The sequence below is a fragment of the Ostrinia nubilalis genome, chromosome 1 (assembly GCF_963855985.1).
Source record: "Ostrinia nubilalis chromosome 1, ilOstNubi1.1, whole genome shotgun sequence".
NCBI classification, from domain to species: Eukaryota; Metazoa; Arthropoda; class Insecta; order Lepidoptera; family Crambidae; genus Ostrinia; species Ostrinia nubilalis.
Genome location: NC_087088.1, coordinates 2,959,495 through 2,986,208, shown reverse-complemented (window position 1 = coordinate 2,986,208; position 26,714 = coordinate 2,959,495). Strand labels below are relative to the sequence as shown.

At 36.4% G+C, this 26,714-nt stretch overlaps 2 protein-coding genes across 14 annotated transcripts; both read right to left on the bottom strand.

Annotated features, from left to right (window-relative positions):
• Positions 1-4,523: 4,523 nt before the first annotated feature.
• LOC135080092 (serine-rich adhesin for platelets-like) lies at positions 4,524-15,293 on the bottom strand. Of its 4 annotated transcripts, XM_063974873.1 has the most exons (9): positions 14,788-15,293; positions 14,376-14,702; positions 14,109-14,177; positions 13,832-13,924; positions 13,667-13,735; positions 12,898-13,017; positions 10,806-11,279; positions 8,301-10,775; positions 4,524-8,108 (listed from the first exon to the last, which is right to left on the bottom strand). In XM_063974873.1, exons 1-9 carry the CDS (start codon positions 14,954-14,956, stop codon positions 7,906-7,908), a joined length of 3,999 nt encoding a protein of 1,332 aa, XP_063830943.1. In that variant the 5' UTR covers positions 14,957-15,293; the 3' UTR covers positions 4,524-7,905. The 4 variants fall into 4 exon arrangements, with proteins under 4 accessions (XP_063830943.1, XP_063830878.1, XP_063831004.1 ...); XM_063974808.1 differs by having other exon boundaries at positions 8,301-11,279; XM_063974981.1 differs by having other exon boundaries at positions 7,913-8,125; positions 8,301-11,279.
• Positions 15,294-15,847: 554 nt separating this feature from the next.
• On the bottom strand, positions 15,848-23,528 carry LOC135080398 (uncharacterized). Of its 10 annotated transcripts, XM_063975065.1 has the most exons (14): positions 23,420-23,528; positions 23,085-23,102; positions 19,587-19,661; positions 19,089-19,160; positions 18,952-19,002; positions 18,797-18,859; positions 18,609-18,680; positions 18,380-18,442; positions 18,171-18,242; positions 17,932-17,991; positions 17,364-17,480; positions 17,151-17,210; positions 16,153-16,218; positions 15,848-15,980 (listed from the first exon to the last, which is right to left on the bottom strand). In XM_063975065.1, exons 1-14 carry the CDS (start codon positions 23,487-23,489, stop codon positions 15,910-15,912), a joined length of 930 nt encoding a protein of 309 aa, XP_063831135.1. In that variant the 5' UTR covers positions 23,490-23,528; the 3' UTR covers positions 15,848-15,909. The 10 variants fall into 10 exon arrangements, with proteins under 10 accessions (XP_063831135.1, XP_063831354.1, XP_063831428.1 ...); XM_063975284.1 differs by lacking the exon at positions 18,171-18,242; XM_063975358.1 differs by lacking the exon at positions 18,609-18,680.
• Between the last annotated feature and the right edge of the window lie 3,186 nt (positions 23,529-26,714).

The following is a 26,714-nucleotide window of genomic DNA, read 5'->3' as shown; positions in this document are numbered from 1 at the left end:
ATGCGACACGGTCACACGTCAGTCTCGGTGACAGGGGAACAAAGGGAGACGGCCTAATTCGGGGTGATCAGATTCGGAGACTGCTGTCCTTGACTTTGGTAAGGTCAAACGATTGGCCTGACAAGACGTAATTTTGGTTTGTGAGCGCTGGACAGCTACCAGGGATCTTAAGGTGTCGGCACTCTAGCGTAACGTTACATGACATGAGCAATTTAGTTGTTTTATTCAGGTGCCTCTTTAATGATGACGTTACGAAATTATAGGGCAACTTGGAAAACGTGGATTTTCCTCATTACCACCAAAGTTTTCCCTTCAGGTTAGACCAGACCAACGCGTGCAGCCGGCGTGCACGATGACGATGGCGATGGCGACCAGACAGCGTGTATGAATTTGTAGCGATGAGTTCACATCAACGCGTCCTGTCATTGGTCGCGGCGATCTATGCAGCGTCTGCACGCAGCGATCAGCGATCGTCGCGACATTTGACACTGTGACGTTTCTGTTTTTTAAAATCGATGTAATAAATAGTAAGTAGGATCTGTTAAAAAGTTTTTACACAATTAAAAATGAATTATTCATAACATACCACTAGTCTGACCTACTTGAATAATAAAAAAGGTTTTAGAATAAAGTATCAATATCAGAATTTATTTTTATGTAATAAACAAATTATTCTAGTTTTCTCACGAACCTGCTTCTTCAACTTCATAAATAAAATTGGGATATTATCCGCAGAACAAAATAATTGAGAATGTACATGTCTGCAGCTTTCTGAAAGGCCCTAGAGCAATTCTAAGTATGCCATAAATAAAAACCTAATTAAAGTCATCAAACGTCTCAGTCGTTAATTTAGTGCCACTAGAAACACCTAGTTGATCAAAACTGATGTCTTTTTGTATTTTTGGGTTATTATTAAAGACAAAAAAAATATTTGGACTATTATGTACTCTGTGGTTTGGGTGCATAATGTAATTTCCTTTGCCTTAAAAAAAGTAAATGTCAAGATGACTGTTGCACCAAAAATGAAAATGTAAATTGATTTTGATAGATGTTGTGTTGAGTTCTGTGTAGTTTTGTGCGATTTAACGATAAGAACGACAATGGTAAAAGGTAATGGGGGCAAATTTTTTCCCTCAAGGAAAAAGATGAATTGGATAAAATCCTATTATAGGATACTGAACGAGCACGTCAGCATCGACCGCGACCTACAACATGCTAGCCGACTGGTCCATGAAACCTGAACGAACGTGCACCGTAGGCACTCTACACCGACGGCACATTGGACTGGACACATTGAATTGTGTACATTATGTAAATCTTGTATATAGCAATAGCATAACAGTAATAAACCAGATATCAACCGTCCGCGTTGTGTTTCATTTCCCCCACTGAGGCCAAGAAAGCCTTAGTGCAGTCCTCCTTCCTAACAAACCTTTCTTTAAATCTAATTAAAAGGTATTGTTAGGGCTCTAGGGACTACAAACGAAGCCAGAAATATAGCTTGGTTATGAGTAACCAATACCTACTACCTATACCGCATGTAATCCTGTCTCATTCAATAATATAATATGGGCGCCTGAATAAACTTGAGTGAAAAAGTGTTTCCACTGTCTCAATTGCATCAAAAGCTCCAAACAAATCATTTAATTCAGTTTCCATTTTGCCGAATAGGCGTGATTGACAATATGCGTGACAATTGTGGTGACAGTGACAACCTGCACGCGCAGTGATCGCCATCGCGGTCGCGGCAGTGTGAAACAACTTTTGCACGCGCAGTGGTCGCCATCGCTATCGCCATCGCTGCACGCGTTGGTTTGTCCGAACCTTTCATGAATTACAAAATTATGTATGTAAGCTACAAAAGCTTTGGTGAATTGCTTTTGCTGTGGTTCTAATATGGAGTTAATTATTTTTCTTCCAAATTCAAAATTTTCCGTTATTGTGTCGTCATGCCTTTGCCTCATTTCAAGCGAAATTGAAAAATAATCATATGGTGACGTTTGTCTTTAAAATTTTGACGTTCTAAATTCAAATTTGTTGCCCTGCATTTAATAACTTATAAGTTCATAACCTTAAAATATTGGGTTATCTGCTGTCAGCTGTGATGCTTCAAGTTTAGAATAACAAACACACTAGAGTGCATTAGGCCATTGCGCATTGGCGAAATGAGGTGTAAAAAATATTTTTGCCATACAATACAACATCGCCATAAACAGCGTGACGAACCGAGTTCAATGGGCTGTAGGGTTTGACGCCATAATATTATGACAGTGTTGACGTAACGATTATAATTTTGAGGGTAATTGTAAAAATACCTATCGCGATCCACTCGGAAAAAGAGGGTAGTTCGGCGGTTCGCACATTCCAACTGTCAAACAGGGCACAATTTGCATCAGTTCGGTTCAGGACGTCTTGCGAATCGCTGCTACTCGTATTAGCATTGTCCTGTTATTACTTATTTCGCGTTCGGTATTGTTTTTAAACAAGTTAGTGTATTGTGCATTTGTGTGTGTCAATCATTTTTCAAGATATTTTTTGTGTTCTTGGAATGGGTGACTACGTCTCTGGGAATTACACGGACTTTCAGCAATAGTTCCTTCGGACTTTATCAAGGTAAGCGATCATTTCTCAGTTTATTTATATTAACTGCTAGCTATAGTCTGGTCTGCGAGCACGTAGAATTTTGTCCAATGACCCCAAGCCACCCATCCTTATCGCTCGCGCGTAATTATATTGCTGTCGCGACTGTGCGACGGGCGCCCGCAGTGAGTGTGCGAGTACAGACCGAGCTTTAGAACTAACTGCTGGGTGAAAAAGCTAATTAAGATCATATTCCTCTTGAAAGACACTGCTCAGAGGCTTAAAATGAATTTGTTTCAAAATCCCATTATGAGATCTGTGTTTATCTGTATACTAGCTTTCCGCCCGCGGCTTCGCGCGCGTGGACCCCTGAACCCTATGTTTTTCCAAAATAAAATTTAGCCTATGTTACTCGTAGATAATGAAGCTTTCGAATGGTGAAAGAATTTTTAAAAATGGTCCATTAGTTTTTGAGCCTATTCATTACAACCAAACAAACAAACAAACAAATAAAGTTTTCCTCTTTATAATATTAGTGTAGAAATAGGTATTCGCCTTTGAAAAACATACATAATTAAGTTGGTATAGTTATCTTCAAATTAGTTTTGACTTTGTGTCTAATTGAAATCATGACTTCATGAGCAGGTTTTACGTAGTTTTTACAGATGTTTTTTTCCTTGTTTTATATTTTAAAACCTAGTAACGTGTATTTGGCAGATAGCATATAGTTTTTGAAAAAGCATGTTGCAGTACCTACCTTACTTGCAATATTTATAACATTGCATCATAGCCAAAATTCCATCGATTTAAGCCCCTAAAGAATTAAAAAAAATATATATATAAATATTAGTTTTTTGATACGATACTGTCAGTCATCACGGGAGAAATCATGGGACCGTCGTAATAACAAGACAAAAACACGAATTAATTCTCAAAAAACTTTATTATAGGCTAATTATAGTCTTTTTCAGCTAAGATGATCCGTATGACACTTTAAGGTTATCCATATTACGCATACTACATATGCAGAATATTTTTGAAAAAATATTTGTATTTCATTAGCAATATAATAAAAAAAAATTAACTGCTTGTCTTGAAATATATAGTAAAATCTGAGTCTATTTTGATTATATTTTAATTAAATACGATGTAAAAATATTTTTTATTTAATGTACGCAATGTGTGAAACGGAATAGATTTAGTGCTGGGGTATTTGTTGTATAACAAAATCGATTATTTCCGCGGTTCATTAATCGATTGTAGTGATTACTTAGTTATTAAAAACATCTCAAAAATCAACTATATTTTTCGATTGTTGACTTTAATAAACGCATTGAAAATAAATTAATAGTTTTTAATTTAAAGAAATAGAACCAGAACTTTTTAGGAATCGTTTTTTTGAACACGAAGTCCATGGAATTTGATTATTATCAATAAAAAATTGTTACGGGCATTTCTACTGTACGGTGTATTTTTTCTCAATTCGGTGCTAAAATTTATATTTAGTTTTTTAAGTAGTTTCAATACAAAAAAATAAATGTTACTCCATTCTGAATGTAAAAATAGCATTGTCACTAAATATTGAAAAGTGGTTTATGAGAAATGTTAAGCATCGAATTGAGAGAGCACCGAATTGAGAAAATGAATCACGGAATTGAGAAATGAATCTTCAAATATAAAAATCGCTCCGCAAACTTAGAATTGATGACATTATGAAGAAATACCTAATGTATTTCAATAATTAATATAATAAATACTTAAAACGTTTTGATATCTGATTGTTGGTCTATTAGTTAGATGATTCATTTTAGGTTTATGTGTTTGAAATACCAATGTAATAAAACAAAAATCCTAATCAATATGTTCAATTTTTTAATAAGGAACTATAATAAATTCTTAATTTTTATATATTATTTTAATTTTATTTAAATAAAACAAATAAATACATAACACAGGGTCTCTTTGTTTATTTATTCTTAACCTTAAACATAAAAATATTGCAAAACCCAAGAGCTAGATTGACCTGACACTATACCGAAGATATTATATCGGACGTCAGTTTGTACACGATTAAAATGGCACTCAAATAGCTGAAATACAACAAGGCACCAGGTGTTACGGCATTATAGCTGAGCTTCGCCGGTACTAAAGGCTCTACAGAAGCAGTTCAATTACGTCATTCTCGAAGAAAAAACGCCTCCGGCATCGCGGCATGGCACAGAAGTGTGGTGATAGCATTATAGACTCATCTCACTTATGAGGCGTGTTTACAAGCTGTTTTCGAGAGTCCTTACGAATCATCTCGCTCGCAGATTCGACGACTTCCAGTCTTCCGAACAAGCTTGTTTCCGAAAAGGCTTTAGTATTATGGTACACAGGTACGCTACGGCAGATAATACAGAAGACCAAGGAGTCGCGATATCGGGGATGATATCGGAGTCATGGCCTCCGTAGAGCCTTTCAACAAGTGGGTCTCAAAATGAACATGGACAAGACAAAAATCATGTCAAATGTCCGTGTTGCACCCACTCCTCTGAATGTTGGAGACTACACTCGAAGTTGTTGACAATTGTGTATACCTGGGACAAGAGTCCAGATAGTTAGGTCCAACTTTGAGAAAGAGGTCTATCGCTGAATTCGACTCAGCTAAGCATCGATCGGGAAGCTTCGCTATTACGTCTGAAATACCGCAGCGTCTTAAGACAAAAGTCTTTTACCAGTGTGTGTTGCCAGTGATGGTGTATGGATGTGAAACTTGGTCGCTTACTATGAGCCTAATAAGAATCAGAAATGTGAATATCGGCAAGAGAACCAAAGTGACCGGCATAGCCCGTGAAATTGCATAAATCAAGTAGCAGTGGGCGGGGCACATAGCTCGTACAGATAATGTCTGTTGGGACTGAAAAGTTGTCGAGTGGAAACCACGGACCAGTGAGCAGGCCCCCACTAGGTAGACCGACGATCTGGTGAAGGTCGAGGGAAGAACCTGGAAGAATTATTTTAATAAGATAGCATGCATATGTATTTTTTTAACGAAACCTCAAAAAATTAGTTTTATTGTCTTCTGTCCAATGACTGGTACGGTCCAATGATTGGTAGTTCACCCTATTATTATGCTCTATTGATTTCATTATTATTTTAAGTTACACAAACAATTTATAGCACAATTAAAGTATCTATTTTCATTTAATATCAATTCGGTGTACGTGTTTTCTCAATTCGATGCCCCGTATTCCGCGGAATTGAGATCCACGGAATTGAGGAAAAATCACATTTCATCAAATTACTCGAAAATATTATAAATTACAACGATTTCTACCAAACGTAATGGCAGATATCAGTTAAATACTTAATTAATTCAGCAGTAATCTCATTAAATACTTCATGAACATTATTAATATCGCACACCGGTTTGAGAAATGACCAGTGACCAAAAATTCTGAGTGATTTCAAACCTCTGAAAAATGCTCCTCCAAGCGACTGATCCCTCTTTTATACTGCTCGACCACTCGAGTGCAACTGCTAGTTTATGGGAATCAGTCGTGGGTGTTCGTATTGTGCGTTGTTAGTGATATAGGAGCACAAAAGTAAAAATCACGGAATTGAGGCACACACGTCGGACAAAATTTAAATGTGTTACTGTATTAAAACCCAAGGACTTGCAATAAAGAAACTCATTTATATAGCTTTATTAACTATCCCTTGTTCTGTGAATGCGGGTTTCATAATGGGGAAGTTATTATTTCAAAAGTTATGAAGCAAAAACGAGTAAATTCTGGAAACCGGACACTCCATTTTAGGCCAAATTTCGCCCGTTTTTGAACTTTCGGATTTTTTCAAGGCGAGCTGTAAAACCTGGGGGTCTTCTAAATATGCTCTCCATCAAGTCAAGAGTCCTATAAATACGTGTGATTTTTTTCAAGTCCGTACTTCAATTTTAAAGGTACTTTTTTCGCCCCAGTAGGTCGATCGGTCGTCCCCGTAGAAATGCCCTTACAATAATATTTGTAATTAAAAAAACATGTTTTTTTGTTAAATAACACATATACAAAATATTTCTCTAAAAGTAGGTTTCACTAACTCTTAGAAAAAAATCGATAGATAAATCGCTATGGTTTAGTTATGTGACATCTCTATAACTTTCAAACTCGAAACGTCATACGAATCATCTTAGGTGAAAAAGACTATACAGAGCAGGTTGACAATTACTTAAACTAGAGGTAGATAAAACTAAACAAAAATTTCCCTAAATCCATCACTTAACTATTGTACGAATTGAATAAATAATAAATATAGGGTTCATTTCCGTGAAGAAATGCTGGATAAACTTATTAAAATTTTGTAAACTTATTCCTATGTGTTAAATGATTAATGATGTTATAAATGTTATTCATTCCATAAATACGTTTACTCCATGACTGATAAATTTAAAAACTGGAAATTATGATGACTGTTGCACTAATTAAGGTTAAAACAATTAATAATTAAATGCCAGTTTCACCAAATGTTTATGTAGAACGCTATTTATTTGCGAATTACCTATGTAGGTACAACAAAATATAGAACCTTAAGCTAAATAAATGCACTATTTAATTAAAAAAAAAATCTTAATAATTAAAACGACCGAATTCCACCGTGATAACTGGAGCGTACAGCCACACGACACACGTTAAAAATATGGCGGGGAAAATGGTTTTTGTGCTCATAGTACTCCCACCTAGAGACGTAGGTAACATCTTAAAATAAATCAAATTAATTTAAATATAATTGGTCCAAAGTTTATCTGACAGAGAACGCCCAATGGCATTAAAGTTTAATTAAAATAAATTGTTAGTGCGAGTGTTGCAAATAACACCTTGTGCAATCAAGGTTCATGAATAGGGAAGTTTCCCTTTAAATATTTGAAATTCGGGAAAACTAATAACTCTTTTTTTCAATGGCATAACCTTCCTACTAATATGCGAAAGTTTGGATGTCTGGATGTTTGTTACTTTTCACGCAAAAACTACTGAATGGATTTTGATGAAACTTTACAGTATTATTGTTTATAACCCAGAATAATATATAGGCTATAATTTATGACGATCTATAACAAATTAAATTTCGCAAAAGCTAGTTTTTTCATAAAGTACCTAGTAATTATTTCCCTTTAGATCTATCTCCGCGTCGTGTGGGCACGCCGTTTTAACAATTACTTTGTTTATTGTTAAATTATTTGTTAATTATTACAAAAGAATAGACAAATCTTCCTCCACCAGAGCTTAGAGGACGTCGTAGCATTTGTAGAGCTGTTCTCTGTGGTGTTACTTACAGTTGTACTATTATTTATAACATAAAATATGTATAACTGGTACTGTTATAAGTATCGATACCGGTGTCAGTAGTGTTGTGATTGGCATTATTAGTGGTATCGATACCGGTATCCGTAGTGTTATAAGTAGAGTTGCTGGAAGTGCTGGAACCATCACTTATCAATATGTCTTCAAAGACAACTTCGTCTTCATCGTTGTTTGTAATCACGGTGTCACCTATTGATCAGTAGTATCTATATTAAAATGTTGATTATTACGATTAGTGTTAGTTTAAATAAGTAAAAGAAATTATTTATTTAAAACCAGTTGAATTAAAAAATTAAAATTTTCACTCTTTTGTTCCTAAATTAGATAAATATCTAAATGTGAAACTTGTGAATAAACAAACAGAAGGTTTGAAATACTAACTTGTACTGTCAGTGCTGTTGTCAGTAACATTGCTGATAGAATTAGTATATTCAGTAGTGACAGTGGTGTAAATACTGTTGGTAGAACTTTCATCGCTGCTGACTGCTTGGCTGGTGGCACTGTCATAGTTATCAGTGCTATTGACATTGGTGTCAGTTGTATTGTCATAGGTATCAGTGCTGTTGACATTGGAATCCGTTGTACTGTCATAGGTATCAGTACTATTGACATTGATGTCAGTTGTACTGTCATAGGTATCAGTGCTATTGACATTAGTATCCGTCGTACTGTCATAGGTATCAGTGCTACTGACTTTGGTTTCCGTTGTACTGTCATAGGTATCAGTACTATTGACATTGGTGTCAGTTGTACTATCATAGGTATCAGTACTATTGACACTGGTGTCAGTTGTATTGTCATAGGTATCAGTACTATTGACACTAGTTTCCGTTGTACTGTCATAGGTATCAGTGCTATTGACATTGGTGTCAGTTGTATTGTCATAGGTATCAGTGCTATTGACATTGGTGTCAGTTGTATTGTCATAGGTATCAGTGCTATTGACATTGGTGTCAGTTGTACTGTCATTGGTACCAGTACTGTCAGTGGAGGTTTCTCCTGTCATAGTTGTACTGTCATTGGTGCCTGAACTGTCAGTCGTACTGTTATTGGTACCAGTAGGGTCAGTGGAGGTTTCTTCTGTCACAGTTGTACTATCATTGGTACCAGTACTGTCAGTGGAGGTTTCTTCTGTCGCAGTTGTACTGTCATTGGTACCAGTACTATTAGTAGAGGGTTCATCTGTCGCAGTTGTACTGTCATTGGTACCAGTACTTTCAGTGGAGGTTTCTTCTGTCACAGTTGTACTGTCATTGGTACCAGTACTGTTAGTAGAGGTTTCTTCTGTCGCAGTTGTACTGTCATTGGTACCAGTACTGTCAGTGGAGGTTTCTTCTGTCGCAGTTGTACTGTCAATGGTACCAGTACTGCCAGTGGAGGTTTCTTCTGTCGCAGTTGTACTGTCATTGGTACCAGTACTGTCAGTGGTACTGTCATTGGTACCAGTACTGTCAGTAGAGATTTCTTCTGTCGCAGTTGTACTGTCATTGCTACCAGTACTGTCAGTGGTACTGTCATTGGTACCAGTACTGTCAGTAGAGGTTTCTTCTGTCGCAGTGGTACTGTCATTGGTACCAGTACTGTCAGTGGTACTGTCATTGGTACCAGTACTGTCAGTAGAGGTTTTTTCTGTCACAGTTGTACTGTCATTGGTACCAGTACTGTCAGTGGTACTGTCATTGGTACCAGTACTGTCAGTGGAGGTTTCTTCTGTCACAGTTGTACTGTCATTGCTACCAGTACTGTCAGTGGTACTGTCATTGGTACCAGTACTGTCAGTAGAGGTTTCTTCTGTTGCAGTTGTACTGTCATTGGTACCAGTACTGTCAGTTGTACTGTCATTAGTACCAGTACTGTCAGTTGTACTGTCATTGGTACCAGTACTGTCAGTGGTACTGTCATTGGTACCAGTACTGTCAGTAGAGGGTTCTTCTGCCACAGTTGTACTGTCATTCATACCAGTACTGTCAGTGGAGGATTCTTCTGTCACAGTTGTACTGTCAGTGGTACTGTCATTGGTACCAGTACTGTCAGTAGAGGTTTCTTTTGTCACAGTTGTACTGTCATTGGTACCAGTACTGTCAGTTGTAATGTCATTGGTACCAGTACTGTCAGTAGAGGTTTCTTCTGTCACAGTTGTACTGTTATTGGTACCAGTACTGTCAGTGGTACTGTCATTGGTACCAGTACTGTCAGTGGAGGTTTCTTCTGTCGCAGTTGTACTGTCATTGCTACCAGTACTGTCAGTGGTACTGTCATTGGTACCAGTACTGTCAGTAGAGGTTTCTTCTGTTGCAGTTGTACCTTCATTGGTACCAGTACTGTCAGTTGTACTGTCATTGGTACCAGTACTGTCAGTGGTACTGTCATTGGTACCAGTACTGTCAGTGGTACTGTCATTGGTACCAGTACTGTCAGTGGTACTGTCATTGGTACCAGTACTGTCAGTAGAGGTTTCTTCTGTCGCAGTTGTACCGTCATTGGTACCAGTACTGTCAGTGGTACTGTCATTGGTACCAGTACTGTCAGTGGTACTGTCATTGCTACCAGTACTGTCAGTTGTACTATCATTGGTACTAGTACTGTCAGCAGAGGTTTCTTCTGTTGCAGTTGTACTGTCATTGCTACCAGTACTGTCAGTTGTACTGTCATTAGTACCAGTACTGTTAGCTGTACTGTCATTGGTACCAGTACTGTCAGTGGTACTGTCATTGGTACCAGTACTGTCAGTAGAGGGTTCTTCTGCCACAGTTGTACTGTCATTCATACCAGTACTGTCAGTGGAGGATTCTTCTGTCGCAGTTGTATTGTCATTGGTACCAGTACTGTCAGTTGTACTGTCATTGGTACCAGTACCTTCAGTTGTACTGTCATTGGTACCAGTACTGTCAGTGGAGGTTTCTTCTGTCGCAGTGGTACTGTCATTGCTACCAGTACTGTCTGTGGAGGTTTCTTCTGTCACAGTTGTACTGTCATTGGTACCAGTACTGTCAGTGGTACTGTCATTGGTACCAGTACTGTCAGTAGAGGTTTCTTCTGTCGCAGTTGTACTGTCATTGGTACCAGTACTGTCAGTGGTACTGTCATTGGTACCAGTACTGTCAGTAGAGGTTTCTTCTGTCGCAGTTGTACTGTCATTGGTACCAGTACTGTCAGTGGTACTGTCATTGGTACCAGTACTGTCAGTAGAGGTTTCTTCTGTCGCAGTTGTACTGTCATTGCTACCAGTACTGTCAGTTGTACTGTCATTGGTACCCGTACTGTCAGTAGAGGTTTCTTCTGTGGTAGTTATACTGTCATCTTCACCTTTCTTTCTGTTAAATATCTTATCCAGGAAATCCAGTAGCCTATTGAATAGACCTGAAAACATTATTGCTTTTTGTATAAGAATAAGACTAATTATAGTCCAGTCAATGAATGCCTTAACGACGGTGTAGAGAGAAATCCGTGGAACACAATTTCTGACCTCGGGACTTTATTTAGCCTAGTTCGGTGGTGAACATAGCAAAAGTCCCCGCCCTTAGCCCTTGAGCCGGCGGGGAGAGGGGGGGTTTAAAGATACCACTTTTCGGTTTTTCGCTTAATCCTCGGAAACTATGCGTCCTAGTGACATGACTACTATGAACCAAAAAAAGCTTATTCAATTTGCTACAGGTGAGACCGTCAAGTTTTTATATATCTTGTATAGTTTTTGCGGCATCTGCTCTAGAAGGTCTGTAAAATTGGAAATTTTATTGTTGTCTTACATGTTCCTTTCAGGAGAAAATCGACTAAATCAACATTGAGCAAACACTATAGACATGCGGGAGCAGGTTAAGCCTAGTTCCAGGGAGGGGACTGCACCGTGCGTATATTTAGACGAACCAATTAGAGCCACTTTTGACTCTTCATCATTCAAAAACTGCTGTGCATTAACACTTCAAATTTGGCTCATGTATTGAGACTTGCAAGATATACATCAGCTTCAAATTTCATAAATATACCTCAAACGGTTATTTAGGTATTGACGTTCAAAAATCGATATTTAGAGCACTAAAATCTATCTATCACATGTGAAATGTTAAAATTTACTGGTTTTTTATTTGTTCCTATGTATTTACAATAACTACCTTTCTCGATGCCAAATTTGAACCTTCGAGGTCATCTGGAAGTGGTTAGAATTTGGTCTATAGGTCAGACATGTAGATTTTTGGACGTCAATATCTAAAGAACCGTTTGAGGCATATTTATGAAATTTGAAGCTGATGTATATCTTGCAAGTCTCAATACATGGGCCAAATTTGAAGTGTTAATGCACAGTAGTTTTTGAGTGATGAGGAGTCAAAAGTGGCTCAAAGTGGTTCGTCTAAATATACGCACGGTGCAGTCCCCTCCCTGGAACTAGGCTTAACATGCTCCCGCATGTCTAGAATGATTGCTTAATGTTGATTTAGTCGATTTTCTCCTGATGGAAACATGTAAGACAAACATAAAATTTCCAATATTACAGACCTTCTAGAGCAGATGCCGCGAAAACTATACAATTTATAGAAAAACTTGTCCATCTCACCTGTAGCAAATTGAATATGCTTTTTTTGGTTCAAAGTAGTCATGTCACTAGGACGCATAGTTTCCGAGGATTAAGCGAAAAACCGAAAAGTGGCACCTTTAAACCCCCCTCTCCCCGCCGGCTCAAGGGCTAAGGGCGGGGACTTTTGCTATGTTCACCTCCTAACTAGTCTAAATAAAGTCCTGAAGTCAGAAATTGTGTTCTACAGTTTTCCATCTATAATGCTTTATTGACTGGACTATTACTGTTTTTAATCGCCTTGATTGAGTTATTTTCTGTAAATATTAAATTTTAATTTAAAAAGCAAATTTTCTTTGGAAGCTCTAGAAGTATTTTCAGGATACAATTAAATAAATAAAAATATTTAAACATTAAAAACCTTCTGATTTTGATCTGATAGAAAATTAGTTAGACATAATTTTATTATACCTTCATTGCTTTCGTTGCTACTGGTATTGTCGCTATCCTCGTCACTCTCAGAATCGTCATTAGTCCCAGAACTTCGGTTGAATCTTCCTTCGACGCGTTTTATCAAGCGAGCTAGGAGACCTGTGATAGATTTACATTGTTATAACTTAGAGTAGGCGCACACCGTTGATTTTTCGTCGGCCGATAGTTTAGTCGGGCAGTTGATCAGTATGGGCATGTATGTGAGCGCGCACACTACGCCGATTCGATTTGGCCGATTCTTCATACAAATTAAAATCGGGCACAACTATCGGCCAACTAAAAATCAACGGTGTTCGCCTACTCTTACAGTCGCCTAGTCGTCGTCTGTCTTATGAATAAGGGAACCTCGCTTTATTTACAATCAATCTACAGTACTTGTACAGTGTTTGGGTGTGATATCGGTTAAAATTCAACCTCTGCCCCTTTCCTCTCAGATTGGATGAGAGGAATCTTGTCGTCAAGTCTTTGATACGTTTTACGAACTATACTTAGCAGGTTTATATTTAAGAGACAAAGTTAAGGCAATGTTTAGGAGATTCATGCCCGTTTTCACCATCAATCCTTAATTTTAAGTGACCCCTATGTAAACAAAATTCCTGTTATGTATTATCATAGGGGTTACTAAAAATTTGGGATTGATGGTGAAAACGGGCATCAGCCAATGAGTCCTAAAATTTTATCCAGGTACGCGTTATCAACCAGTTCTGTTTTAAATTAGTACATCTACATCTAGTAGGTAAATACTCACTTTGTTTTTTATTGCTTTCATTATTGTCACTACTGTCATCTTCATCATTATCTTCATCTGATGTTTCACCTTAAAAAATAAGAATGCGTTTTAATCTTTTTGGATTAAAATTGTTTTAATGCAGGTATATAAAAAGATTACCAATATTTTTAATTAAAAGACTACCTTCACTACTCTCATTACTGTCGCTACTTTCTGTGTCATTTTTGCCACGATGGAACAGTCCAAAAAGCCGCAGAATCGCTCGAGCTAGGAAACCTTCAATGAAACGACTATTTTAATGAAAACAATAAAATAATCGAAAACAAAATGAAATATCGACCACAATATCGTTACAAATAGCGAAACAAAATTACCAATCAACATGTTACACCTAAAAAATACTTAACTATATATTAGATTTTTAACTAAGTTCTAAACACTCGTATGCTTAAGGACTCACTGCTCCGCCTTTCGATGCTATCATCATCTTCACTCAAGTTACTGCTATTTTCTGTAGATTCTTCGCTATCTGTGAATGAAAATAAACACATTAGGAAGGTGCCCTTCTTTGTGTGGCGTAGTTGGGTAAAAAGGTAATTTAATTTTGTGTCCGATAGTCAAAACAAAAATAGGTAATGGTTGTATCAGGATCTGAGGTTCTGTTGGAATTCTAAAATTAACTAGTTTGATTTTAAAACGTGATTTTAAAAGGCATGATTTAAATTACCTTTAACAATTTCTTCACCAGAATTTTCACTACTGGTATTGTTACTTTCAGCACTGTCATTGACCGATTCGCTGACATCGATACCGCTGTCCTCACTGCCACTGATGACACTCTCAGAACTGTTACTGTTCTCAGAGCTGTTATTGACAGTTTGGCCACGACGACGCATTCGTCTAGCGATACGCCTGGCAAGACGTTCTGCGAGACGCTCTTCTCTTCTAGCCTGTTTCGCTTCCCTTCTTGCCTCTCGTGCTTCTGCTTTCTCTTTTTCTCTTTGCTCTTTTGCTTCCTTTCTGGCTTCCCGCTCTTCTTGTTGAGCTATAAGCCCTGGTGTGTAATAAAATCTAAATTATATCTTTATCTTACGGTTACTTTATATGTATTATAATTTTTCATTTATATCATTACTCACGTTGTATTTTTCTTTCAAGAAGGGTGCTTGTTGTAGTGGTACTCTCGTAATCACTGTCATCATCACCTATAGATGATAATATATTACCAATTGAAAAGATGATTTCTATAATTTCACACAGAAAAGAAAAATTATCGATAGAAACTTTAAGATATCTTGGCAATTGCATGAATAAGCACTGACTTCTAATAGTACGGGAGTGTGCTCACTTTCTTTGCCGTTCCTGTCAGACCAATATCATTGCAATTTCAATCGTACCTACGAGTATATAACATTAAATTACCATTTGTCATTTATGTCCCTTGTTATGTCAGTCCCTATACACATGGATAAGTATTGGCGACAATAGTGTAACGATGACGGACTGCCGATTCGGTTCGTTAGTTCGATCCTCGTCAATTTGTGTACTATTGTGGTAAACTGATTGACAAGTGCATGATGTTAAATAGTGCACTGTAAAACTTCTACTTAGCGCTTAGCTGTTACGAAGCATCAAGCAAATCTAGTGATACCTATATTAATCATAGCGTGAGACCAATCTACATATAAGTTTTAGAAAATAATTAGTACTTACCTAACTACCAGTTAATTTTATTGTTATTTTATTGTTAGGAAAACAAACAGCATAATAATAACTGAAAGAATTTCGTCTAACCCGTAGTTACTCGTAGATAACGAGTGAAACTGACAATTTTCAAAGATAGAGCTACCTTAGATGGTTAAAATAACTTTTAAACTTATTACTGGATACTTTTCACAACAATAAAATCTGATCTATTTAGTTTACTCGTTTCAAGATGGAAATATTCAGAAACTTGGGCCGTTTCTTCCGCCAATTCTCAACACCAGCCAATATGCTGTCCCAAGTAGTGGTAGGTCATGTTATATTGTTTACATTCTTATAATCCTTGAAAGAGGGCTCCATAAATATAAAATTAAATCCAGTTTGTCTGGGATTTGAACCCAGGACATTAAATCGTGAACATATGTAATTTTAGTTCATCTACTACGTGAATGGGGATTCCCTTAGGTATTTGTTAAAAAAATGAAAACGATAGTGTAATATACACATAATTTTATTATTATAAATATCATAATGTTGAATCAAATGTAGCAACGTGGTTATTCATCACTGTAGTCAGAGTTGTCACTGGACTCGTCGCTTACGTCACGCTTGCCTCGGTTTATGATACCTGATGGAAAAGGGTTCAAGAGTCAAACTTGTTGGTAAACATTTTCAGTAGATACTTGATTTTTTAAAGTGTTGAAAACATCCAGAAAATTCACGATTGTCGCTTTTTATTTGAATTGAGTAATAATTTATCTACCTACTTAAATTATGAAAATAGTCATTTTATTACTTACTTCCTAATATTGTGCTGTTGCTAGAAGATGAACTGCTGCTGCTTCCGAAAATTAGGGATAGAATACCTGGCAAACCAGAAATAAAAAATGTATGAGGCAATGTAGCTTATTTTCAACCGACTTCAAAAAAGGAGGAGGTTCTCAATTCGACCCGTATGTTTTTTTTTTTTTCTATGTTTGTTACGCGATAACTCCGCCAATTATGAGCCGATTTGAACAAATCTTTTTTCGGCGTATAGGTAATACCTCAAGGGTGGTCCCATTTAAATTTAGTAATAAAAAAAACAACCCCCAAGGGTGGGAAATTGGGGATGAACTTTTTTATACGCAATATCTCCGCCGATTATAAACCAATTTGAACGATTATTTATTTGTTGAATAGGTATTATCAAAAGGGTGGTTTCATGCGAATTTGAAGAAAATATTTCACCCCCAAGGGTGGAAAATTGGGGATGAACTTTTTTATACGCAATATCTCCGCCGATTATGAACCAATTTTTTTTGGTCTCAGTGTACTGCCTACCTTCAGTGGTAACATCAAGGTAATAATTAGTTAACTAAAAAGCAAGAAATAAGTAAAATTTTATAAAAAAAAAACCGACTCCAAAAAACCTACACTAAAACGTAGAAAAATAATTACTAATTACCTACTTATTTATTAGGACGAATTATTAATATTTATGTAGGTATACCACGATTGATACTTTTGGAGTCGGTGCAGGCAAACTTTACATGTTTCATAATCTTGGCACCGACTCCAGAAGTATCAATCATGGTATACCTACATAAATATTAATAATTCGTCCTTTTAAATAAGTAGGTAATTAGTAATTATTTTTCTACGTTTTAGTGTAGGTTTTTTGGAGTCGGTTTTATTTTTTTTTATAAAATTTTACTTATGGGATAAAATGCTTAAGAATCCAATTTTTCCGACAATACTAATAGTATGAGTGAAATTGCAGCGAGTAGGTAAAGTAATATAATATTTTCAGACTTACGTTTTACTATTCTTTGGATTAGAGAATCACTAGAACTTCCTCCCAATAGGGATGTAACACCTGAAGAAAAAAACTCGATTAATTTTTGTATTTTTCGATCATAAAACTTAAAACACGGCGGCACCCGTGAGCAAAGTCGCGTTCAAAACTTGTTATAATAATTTAATATTAATAGATATAATTATATTGTAGTGACGATAATAATATACATACGTTCAGTTATTCTTTTAACTAAAGTTTCATTAGATGTTTTTCCTTCCAGTCGGGATATAATCGTTGATAAAATTGTATCGGAGCCAGTAGAATTTCCGTCCAATGCAGAAATAATACCTGAGAAATAGATTAATAAGCATAGTATTAATGTTATTGCTATTTTTTAAAGTGGCGGGAACGGTCTCAATCCTGTAAAAAAATAATTATTACAAATGTTCCCTTTCTTATTTTCAGAGTTTTATAAAGGGCAAAGTTATTTTCTAAAATGGTAGCTTATGGTAGGAATTGCCGACAGGGATAGAACTTATCTAATCGGCAGTCCGACGCCGACACAGTTGGGCTATAGTCGCCTAGTTAGTTTTTTCACCAATGAATTTAATTGCTGAAAAGAAATGCTTCTTTTTAGGAATTAGATCTCGCAGTTGGCATAAAATGCCAGCTTTTTGTGTGACTTTACTTTGTATCTTTTATTATATTAATCTTTAATTTCTATAGGAAAGTAAAAAATCAAAACGATTATTTACTTTCCTGTAGAAATCTCCTACGAGTCCCTTTATTTTGCACTTACGTCCTAGAACTGTTGAAGAGTCTGAATCATCAGAGCTTCCTCCCAATCCAGATAGAATACCTGAAAGAAAGAAATACTGATGTAAACTGGTTGAAAAATGGTTAAAATTAGTGAAGAAGGGGCTAATCTCATTTGTGAAGAAGGGGCTAATCTGATTAGTGAAGGAGAGGCTAATCTTTATACATACATCTAACGACTTACTTTAATGTAAAATTAAAAAATAGTAAGTTATTACTTACTTTCAAGTATTGATGAGCTTGAAGAATCGTCGTCTGATTCATCAGAGCTTCCTCCCAAACCAGATATAATACCTGATAAGAAATTATATTGACCTAGACTAAGAACTGTTAAATCTAGTGAAAAGGGATTTAATTGCGTTGGACAAATTCTTCTAAAGGCTTAGTTTGATGTAAAAATCAATCAGTTAACTAACTATACGAGTACTTACTTCCGATGATTGATGAGCTTGAATTTGAACCGTTAGAGCTCCCTCCTAATCCAGATATTATACCTGGGAGGGAAATTTGTAATATACCTTTATTATTCAAGAACTCGTTTAAATGCTTAGTTTTTGTTAAAATTAGTTACACTTAGGTACTTCCGATTAAGTACTGAGAGCTTGAAAAACTATCGTCTGAGTTATTATAGCTCAAAATTCAAAAACAGATTATACTTACTTCCAATTATTGATGAGCTTGAAGAATCGTCGTCTGATTCATCAGAACTTCCTCCCAATCCAGATATTATACCTGATAAGAAATTATTGACCTAGACTAAGAACAGTTAAATCTAGTGAAGAGGGATTTAATTTCGTTTGAAAAATCTCTTAGTTTGATGTAAAAATCAATCAATTAACTATACTTACTTCCGATGATTGATGAGTTTGAATTTGAATCGTTAGAGCTCCCTCCCAATCCAGATATTATACCTGGGAGATAAATGTGTAAAATCCTTAATTATCCAAGAACTCGTTAAATGCTTAGTTATGTATTATGTAGAATTAAAATTAGTTACACTTACTTCCAATTACTGATGAGTCGTTAGAGCTCCCTCCCAATCCAGATATTATACCTGGGAGGGAAGTGTGAACATACCTTTACCATTAAAGAACTCGTTTAAAATGATTAGTTTTATGAAGAATTCAAAGTTATACTTACTTCCAATTACTGATGAGCTTGAAGAATCGTCGTCTGATTCATCAGAACTTCCTCCCAATCCAGATATTATACCTGATAAAAGTAAATGGATGTAACTACTTGAAAGATTGTGAAGTCAATTATTCGTATGTCTGTTTAATTAAATCATAGCTCTACTTTTCACTAACTCCAAATGTTTACTTTGATATCGAATTAATTATTAAATTATGCTTATTTCAAATTATTCATGAGCTTGAAAAATCATCGTCTGAGCCACTAGAAATTCCTCCCAACCCGGATATAACATCTGTTACAAAGGAATAGTATAGTAAGACTAAACTAGAGAAGACGAATTTAACATATCTTTCCATGTTGGGAATTTTACGAATGTTTCGTTCGTTTCAGCCAAATGACGTCCACTGCTGGACAAAGGCCTCCTCCAAGGTTTTCCACGAATGTTTACTTTACTGTGAAAGTTAGTAAACGTAGAAGTCATAGCATAGTTATAATATTACTTACTTCCAAGTATTGATGATTTTGAAGATGATTCGGTGGTTGATGAGCTAGAGCTTCCTCCCAATCCAGACAAAATACCTGTTAATAAGATTGTGACTCAGACTACTTGTAGGAAAAACTAATGAAGAGGGAGTTAATCATAATGGCAAGGTATATTATAGTGTTTCTTTCTTCTTTGTCCTAGCCATTTCCCATTATTTGGGGTTGGCTTTACTCGTTTTGCGGCGCGAGAACCAGTGGCGGATTTACCAATAGGCCAAGTAGGCCAGTGCCTAGGGCGGCAGATTTAGAGGGGCGGCAAATTTAGCAAATTTTTTTTTACAGGAAAAAAAATATATAATTATACGTATACACAATCCATATATAAATAAACGATTAATAAACGCATTGTAATATATACTTAGGTACTTATGTGATCATGAATTTTAAAATATTCCAATAGCGTTTCAATAAAAATAAAATAAAAAACTCTTAAGTAACACAGGATCTTCGGAGCCTAGAACGAGCACCACCTCTCCACAATTTCGTATATATTGTTTTACAGGGTAGCCCAGAAGAAAATTCACTTTTGAAAATTCAAGGAAACGAAAACTGTAAATTTTTGTAGAACTTAAGCTATTACAATTTAAAGGAAATTTAGTGCAATTTATTTTAAAATTTACTATCTTTTATAAATTTTATCGTACATGTGATTCCCTTGACGTTTACAACATTCGGTCAACATACATCAACATTTTGGAAAACTTTCGTAAGCGCTGATGCACACGACGCCGCTACCGCGCCGCCGCCGCGCCGTCGCCGCGCCTTTGCACTGTTTATACGTGCCGCGTGAACACCGCTGCCGCGCAGCCGCCGCGCCGCCGCCGCGCCGTGTGCGAAATTATGCTTTGTTGGCGCGGTGCCGCGGTGGCGGCGCGGAGGCGGCGCGGAGGCGGTTTTACTCGGTGCGTATGAACAGTGCAGCGGCGCGGCGACGGCGCGGCGGCGGCGCGGTGGCAGCGTCGTGTGCCCTTAGAGTTACCTCAAAATGGATTGATGCTGCAGAGTTTTTGGATTATTAGAGTATACTCTGCTCATAAGGTAACCTCACAAAAAGAAGTCTGCTGGAATGAGCTTCTCAGAGGCAGTGAGATTTCACCACTGCTTAATTGGTTTGTTGCATTGAAAGGATGATTAATTTTTGAGAGCGCTATACTGGTAGGCTGAAAAGCTTTTTGATTTCAAAGCTGCAAGATTTGCAAGGTTATGACCGGAGCACTTGGTTTCATCAAGATGGGGCTGCGTGTCACACTTCAAATGAGAGCATTTAGATGGTAAGAGACATGTTCCCACAAAAAAATAATTTCAGGCAGGGGTGACATCTCCTGGTCACTAGGAAGCCCTGATCTCACTCCAGAAAATTATTTTTTGTGGTGTTACATTAAGAATAGAGTATACTTTTATAATCTAACAACCATGCAGCAACTGAAGCTGAGCATTCGGCAAAAAATTGAAAATAGGTTTCAAAGTAATTCTGACGAACGCATTCCAAGATTTTGATGTATGTTGATCGAATGTTGTAAGCGTCAAGGAAATCTCCTGGGCGATGTAATTTAATAAAGGTAAATTTAAAAATAAATTGCATTAAATTTTCTTTAAATTGCAATAGTTAAAGTTCTGTAAGAATGTAGGTACCTACAGTTTTCGTTTCCTTTAATTTTCAAAAATTAATTTTCTTCTGGGCCACCCTGTATTACCAAGCCCTGGTCTTTCTGTTCACCTTTAAGTAGTTCTTAGCTAATTATACTGGATATAGCACTTCGCATGGCTCTGTGCACATTCAGGTGAGAAGCTTTTCTTGCTTAAAACGGGTTAAAAACTATCTACGATCTACTTTAAGTCAAGAAAAGTTTATAGGCCAGTAGAATTAAACACAAAAATGAATTAAATCGGAAATAATTCCTACTAAAGATTTTAGTGCTTTAATGGCTTCATTAGTTGCCCATAAAGACTCTCCTAGGTTTTCGACTTCGACGGAGTTGTGCTTAAGTGGTGGGGGCCCCCGAAAGGGGCGCTTTTTCGGTTTTCCGGTTATACCGCGTAAAGGACTTACCCTATCGAAAAGTGGTCTTCCTGACGGTTGAAGGGCATTTAATCCTGCATTAAATAAGACCAAATTCATATGTTTTGAACAAACCGTTCTCCTGCAAATGTTCGGCAAAGTAGAAAATATGTGTATAATTAATGACTCTCTCCACGTCCAATGGCTCGTTACCCGCAGGCTTCCAAGTCTTGAAAAGGAGCGCCTCAACCAGTGTAACCCTATCAAGGCTTACGAGCTGGATGCGCCTATCCTTGTTCGTCCCAGCCGTTCCGTTAAACATTAACCGTTAACTGTGGTTGCTGCACCTCTTCCTGGCACTCACCTGAACGACTCTGTGTTACCTACTGTGGCTGCCCCTCTTCCAAAAAAAAAAAATGAAGCCATTAAGGCAATAAAATCTTTTGTAGGAATTATTTCCGATTTAAAATCTAATTCTTCTGGCCTATTCTATTAATGCTTTATCTCTTTTGTGCATAGAGTCAGAACTTATGAAGAAGATTTCATACGTCGATATAATTAATGATTTTGCAAATTTAAAATCTCCCAAGAAAATAATGTAAAACTTATTTGATCTCATTGTCTGTCACCAGTAACTGAATTGTTAACATGTTATATTTTGATAGAAATTGTTTGTATTGTTTTTAAACGGTTAAGGGCTGATTTTTCAATAGTCAGATAACTTTTAACTGAAGAATAAGTTTGGCACTTTGACAGGTTTAGTATGGGAAATATGCCAAAATGAGAAACTTATTCTTCAGTTAAAAGTTATCCGACGATTGAAAAAAATCAGCCCTAAGTCCAATAAAAATATATTTACCAAAAACAATGTTTACTGACCACACATTATTTTGTCTGTGTTCATATAGTGTAGGTATTTTTTAAGTCATGCCTTTGCCCACCTTAGGATTAGTACATACTGCTGTTTTTAGGTCAACATTAAACTCTTAATTACATAGCGGGTTGCAATAATAATCTATTAACTGACAGAAAAATATAATTAAGTTCACAATCATACTAATAACGGGATTAAACTAACGTATTGAATTTCAAAAGTCAGTAGGTAGGGGCGGCAAAAATTGAATGGCCTACTAGCGGCAAATTTGTAAATCCGCCACTGGCGAGAACAGTCTGTCCTGGGTTGTCGAAATATTTGTTTGGGCAAGTTCTAAGTCCTTGGCTACCGGGTGGACCACCAGGTGGCCAGTTGGGTGTCCTGCTGTTATTTGTATGATATCTTGGTATGGTATCTTGAAATAAATTAAAATCTCTAGATCCATATCTCACATCACCCTTACATGGACGTGGCCAGCTCAAATGTGGCATGATATTATTTTCAAAGTTCGATTTCTGTTCCCATAGTATTTGAACTAACTATGTAAGGATCATAATGTTTTAAATTTATTTAATTTTGAACGTACCTCCAATGGTAATCGCCCCTGAAACAAATAAAGAAGTTTAATCTTAAACTAATCCAAAGTCAATGCTAGTATCGCTGTAACACTGAGTCGGCAGTCCGATAAAGGCGTCAAACTGCCGATCTGAGAGTCATTAATTTGATTCTATTGGATCATCATTTCAACCATAGGACATCACTGCGAATAAAGGCGTGCCCCAATAGCTTTTTCTGTGACTAAACTAAACATTTGGCTTCTGGTTAACCCATCAAACCCTACGCAGTCGCATGAAGCCAGGCTTTTAATATTTTCTCGATTCGCGGGTAGTTGAAGACGGGAACACAAGTAATGTAACTTACCATTCGTTGACTGTACGTTAGATGTCACTAGGACCAACGCGGTCAAAAAGAGTAAAGATAGACTGTTCATTGTTGAAGATTTCACAGGTACAGTGAGAATCGCTATTCGAGAGCTAGTTTATATACGTAGTTTAATCACTTGCTGAAAATGTAAAGATGATAAGAAAGTCATTAAACCGTTTAATTTGTAGTAATGTATTTGTTCTTAATTATATATCTTTTGAAGGTAATTGAAGGTCGCTGAATATTAAGCGAATTGACTCGAAAAAATTAAAGAGATAGTACTAGACTTAATTAAATTAGAATTTATTTTCTAAACAGTATTAGCTAGGTAATTCCCTTCTTTTTAGATGCAATATCCTAATCTAAAATTCAAGAATATACCTACTTACTTTATTATTTTCTAGTAGTCTTGGACTAACTTTGCATTCAATATAGAGGCGATGAAGTAGGACCTCTATTCCTTGGTGTTAAAGAAACAGAAGTTCCCACCACAAGAAGAAACTAAACTTTTGAGTGCAGGGAATCTAGGGAGAGCGGGATTAACAAATAGTGTATACTTTTGGACTAAAGCATAATGTAAATATTAACTTGGTATAAGATTTAAACTTTTGCGTTCCATTTCAAATAAAATAGAGACACGGGTCTCAATGCGTTTCTTTATTTTATTAACTTGGTAGTCTTAACTTCAATTCACGTGTACGGTATGGTGACAAAAAAAGTCTGAAAAATAAACATCTAGTTACAACTTTTGTTTAAATAATCATACAATGTTGTCTAATTAATTCTCAGTACAACTACGATATATCATCGGTACTTTTTTACAAATTATTTCAGATATTTTTTTCAAATTCAAATTTTGTACCTAGGTAGTTAACGTTTTGGGCGCAAAAGACAAAATACTTTTAGGATTATGGATTTAGGACCTCAGGATGTTGCTACGATGGATTTGAAGATTATAGTTGATAGTTCTAACTCGTGAGCTATGATACTAAACGCACCCCTCCCCGTGAGCATATCAGAGGCCAGGCCCCCCCAAAATACGCCAATATTCAACATTGAAAGAATTTCATTCAATTTTGACTTGATTTTTCCATATACGATAACTATATGACGTCTTTTAGATAAATACATGTAGTTAATGAGGTTCTGAAAAAAGCTAATTTGCATTTTAACTAGTTAATTACGTAAATTAAGACTAACTTTACTGTAGTTCGTTGTTAGTTGTACTGTAGGCTTAAAAAATCAAAATAATAGCTGAGTAGATTTACCTACAGTATTTTTGTTTTGCAATATAAAATATTCATGGCTATGAATATACTGGTAGGTACGTCAGATGTCGTAAGCCAATAAATATTTAAAGAGAAGCCTAAATAAGTTAAATACTCGGAACTTTATCTAATTGCTTAGTATATAAAAATATATTATATTATTATATTTATAATTATTATATTAATAGTATAATATATCAAAATGAAACCCGTTTTCCGTTGTCACGACATAACATGAAAACGGCTTGACCGATTTGGCTGATTTTTTTTTTGTAGTTTTCTAATACTCTGTACAAGGTTTTTACGGAAAAAATATAAAGAAAATCTCTACGCTAAGGCGGTACGAAGTTCGCCGGGTCAGCTAGTTAAGAATAAGTGCTCGTTGACATCACCATCCCGCATGACGAAAACCTCGTGAAGGCCGAGAAGGAAAAACAAAGCAAATACCTTGACTTGGCCCACGAGGTGACCGCCATGTGGGATGTTGACTCGACGATCATTGTCCCGATAGTTGTCTCGGCGAACGGGCTAATAGCGAAGAGCTTCGACCAATATCTAAAGAAGCTCTCGCTAGATGGTTGGCTCAAGGGTCAAATTCAAAAGTAAAATTGTAAAAAGAAAAAAATAAAAATAAGAAAGTAAGATGAATAAATAATAAGAATATTTTTATTGATGTAATACACTGTAACATTTTATATTGAAACCCTGTCTCCTAAACTAGTGTAAACTGTATTTCAGGAGCCAGTGTCTTCCCAATACAGACAGTTGTTAATATACAACGTGTCCCAAAATTCAAGGATAAGCCGGCGCCGCAGGATGGACATAGTCATGACTACTTTAGGAAAAATAAGAAAAAAAATCTATCTCAATTATTTTTTAAGTTACACAATAAATTATGGAATTCGTCGAAAATTGACACCCCTTATGATATTTTACATTACCACGACCACAATTTTTCAAATACTTCTGTTTTTTTGTTTGTATCGGCAACTTAAGTAGTGCTGCTGTCCTCTCCAATTCTTAAAACCCTCAGAATCCTTGCAGTTTTTACACAAAAGTTAATCAAAATATGATATTTCCTTAAAATTTTGAACGATTTTTACTTTCACTCCACTTTGACTCGTCGTTTTGTAATAAAACAGTATGAACACCACTGCGGCAAGTTTTTTATAAAGTTGCCGCAACTATCCAAGATTCCAAAATGGTATAATACTCTAAGAAAACTAGTCGCAATAAAGATATGCGTACCATTTTTACAAGCACTTCGCTTGTTAGTTAGTATGGGATAAATCTTGCAATTAAATTTAAAACCAGTTCTCCTCAACCAATTGAGCTGAAATTTGGTATACTTATGTAAGTACGATGACATTGCAATATTATGGTATCATTGAGCTGGATGGAGTCTGGAGGTGGCCATAGGAACTTCTAAACGAAACGGCGGAATCGCATCTAATTTGGGTTCGTTGGATATCTTTTCGAGCACTTTAGTGCTAGATGATGTCCAGGGTCCTGATGATGAAGTCAAGAGGTGGCCAGGAGCTGGCCAAAGGAACTCCTAATCGAAATGGCGGAAGATTATCGAGTTTGGGTTCGTTGGATTTGACTTCCCGAGCACTTGGACCATAAGATTGAGAAACAACTAAAAAGTGTAAAATAAAGTTATAATAAAAAAAAACTTTTTTAAAAACAAGCATTAATGCGAAATTTTACGAAAGAATTTAACGATAAAAATAATTGTATGCAAGGTTCAAATAATTTCGAAAGTTTGTAGCGCAAACAGAAAAAAAGAGGAATAAATTCCATGCGCGATTATAACTTTATTTTAAACTTTTTAGTTGTTTCTCAATCTCATGGCCCAAGTGCCCGAGAAGACAAACCCAACGAACCCAAACTCGATAAGCTTCCACTATTTCGTTTAGGAGTTCCTATGGCCAGCTCCTGGCCACCTCTTGACTTCATCATCAGGATCCTGCACATCATCTAGCACCAAAGTGCTTGAAAAGACAAATCTAACGAACCTAAAC

What these genes read in the sequence shown, in the direction of transcription:
- LOC135080092 (XM_063974808.1), bottom strand. Translation starts at nt 14,956, where the DNA reads ATGCAATTGCCAAGATATCTTAAAGTTTCTATCGATAATTTTTCTTTT. An exon ending in TGGTGAAGAAATTGTTAAAG is followed by an intron (nt 14,178 to 14,375) that starts GTAATTTAAATC and finishes TTTCATTCACAG; the next exon opens with ATAGCGAAGAATCTACAGAA. An exon ending in TGAAAGCAATAAAAAACAAA is followed by an intron (nt 13,018 to 13,666) that starts GTGAGTATTTAC and finishes AATCTATCACAG; the next exon opens with GTCTCCTAGCTCGCTTGATA.
- LOC135080398 (XM_063975065.1), bottom strand. Translation starts at nt 23,489, where the DNA reads ATGAACAGTCTATCTTTACTCTTTTTGACCGCGTTGGTCCTAGTGACA. An exon ending in CGACTCATCAGTAATTGGAA is followed by an intron (nt 18,860 to 18,951) that starts GTAAGTGTAACT and finishes TTTATCTCCCAG; the next exon opens with GTATAATATCTGGATTGGGA. An exon ending in AAGCTCATCAATCATCGGAA is followed by an intron (nt 18,243 to 18,379) that starts GTAAGTACTCGT and finishes ATTTCTTATCAG; the next exon opens with GTATTATATCTGGTTTGGGA.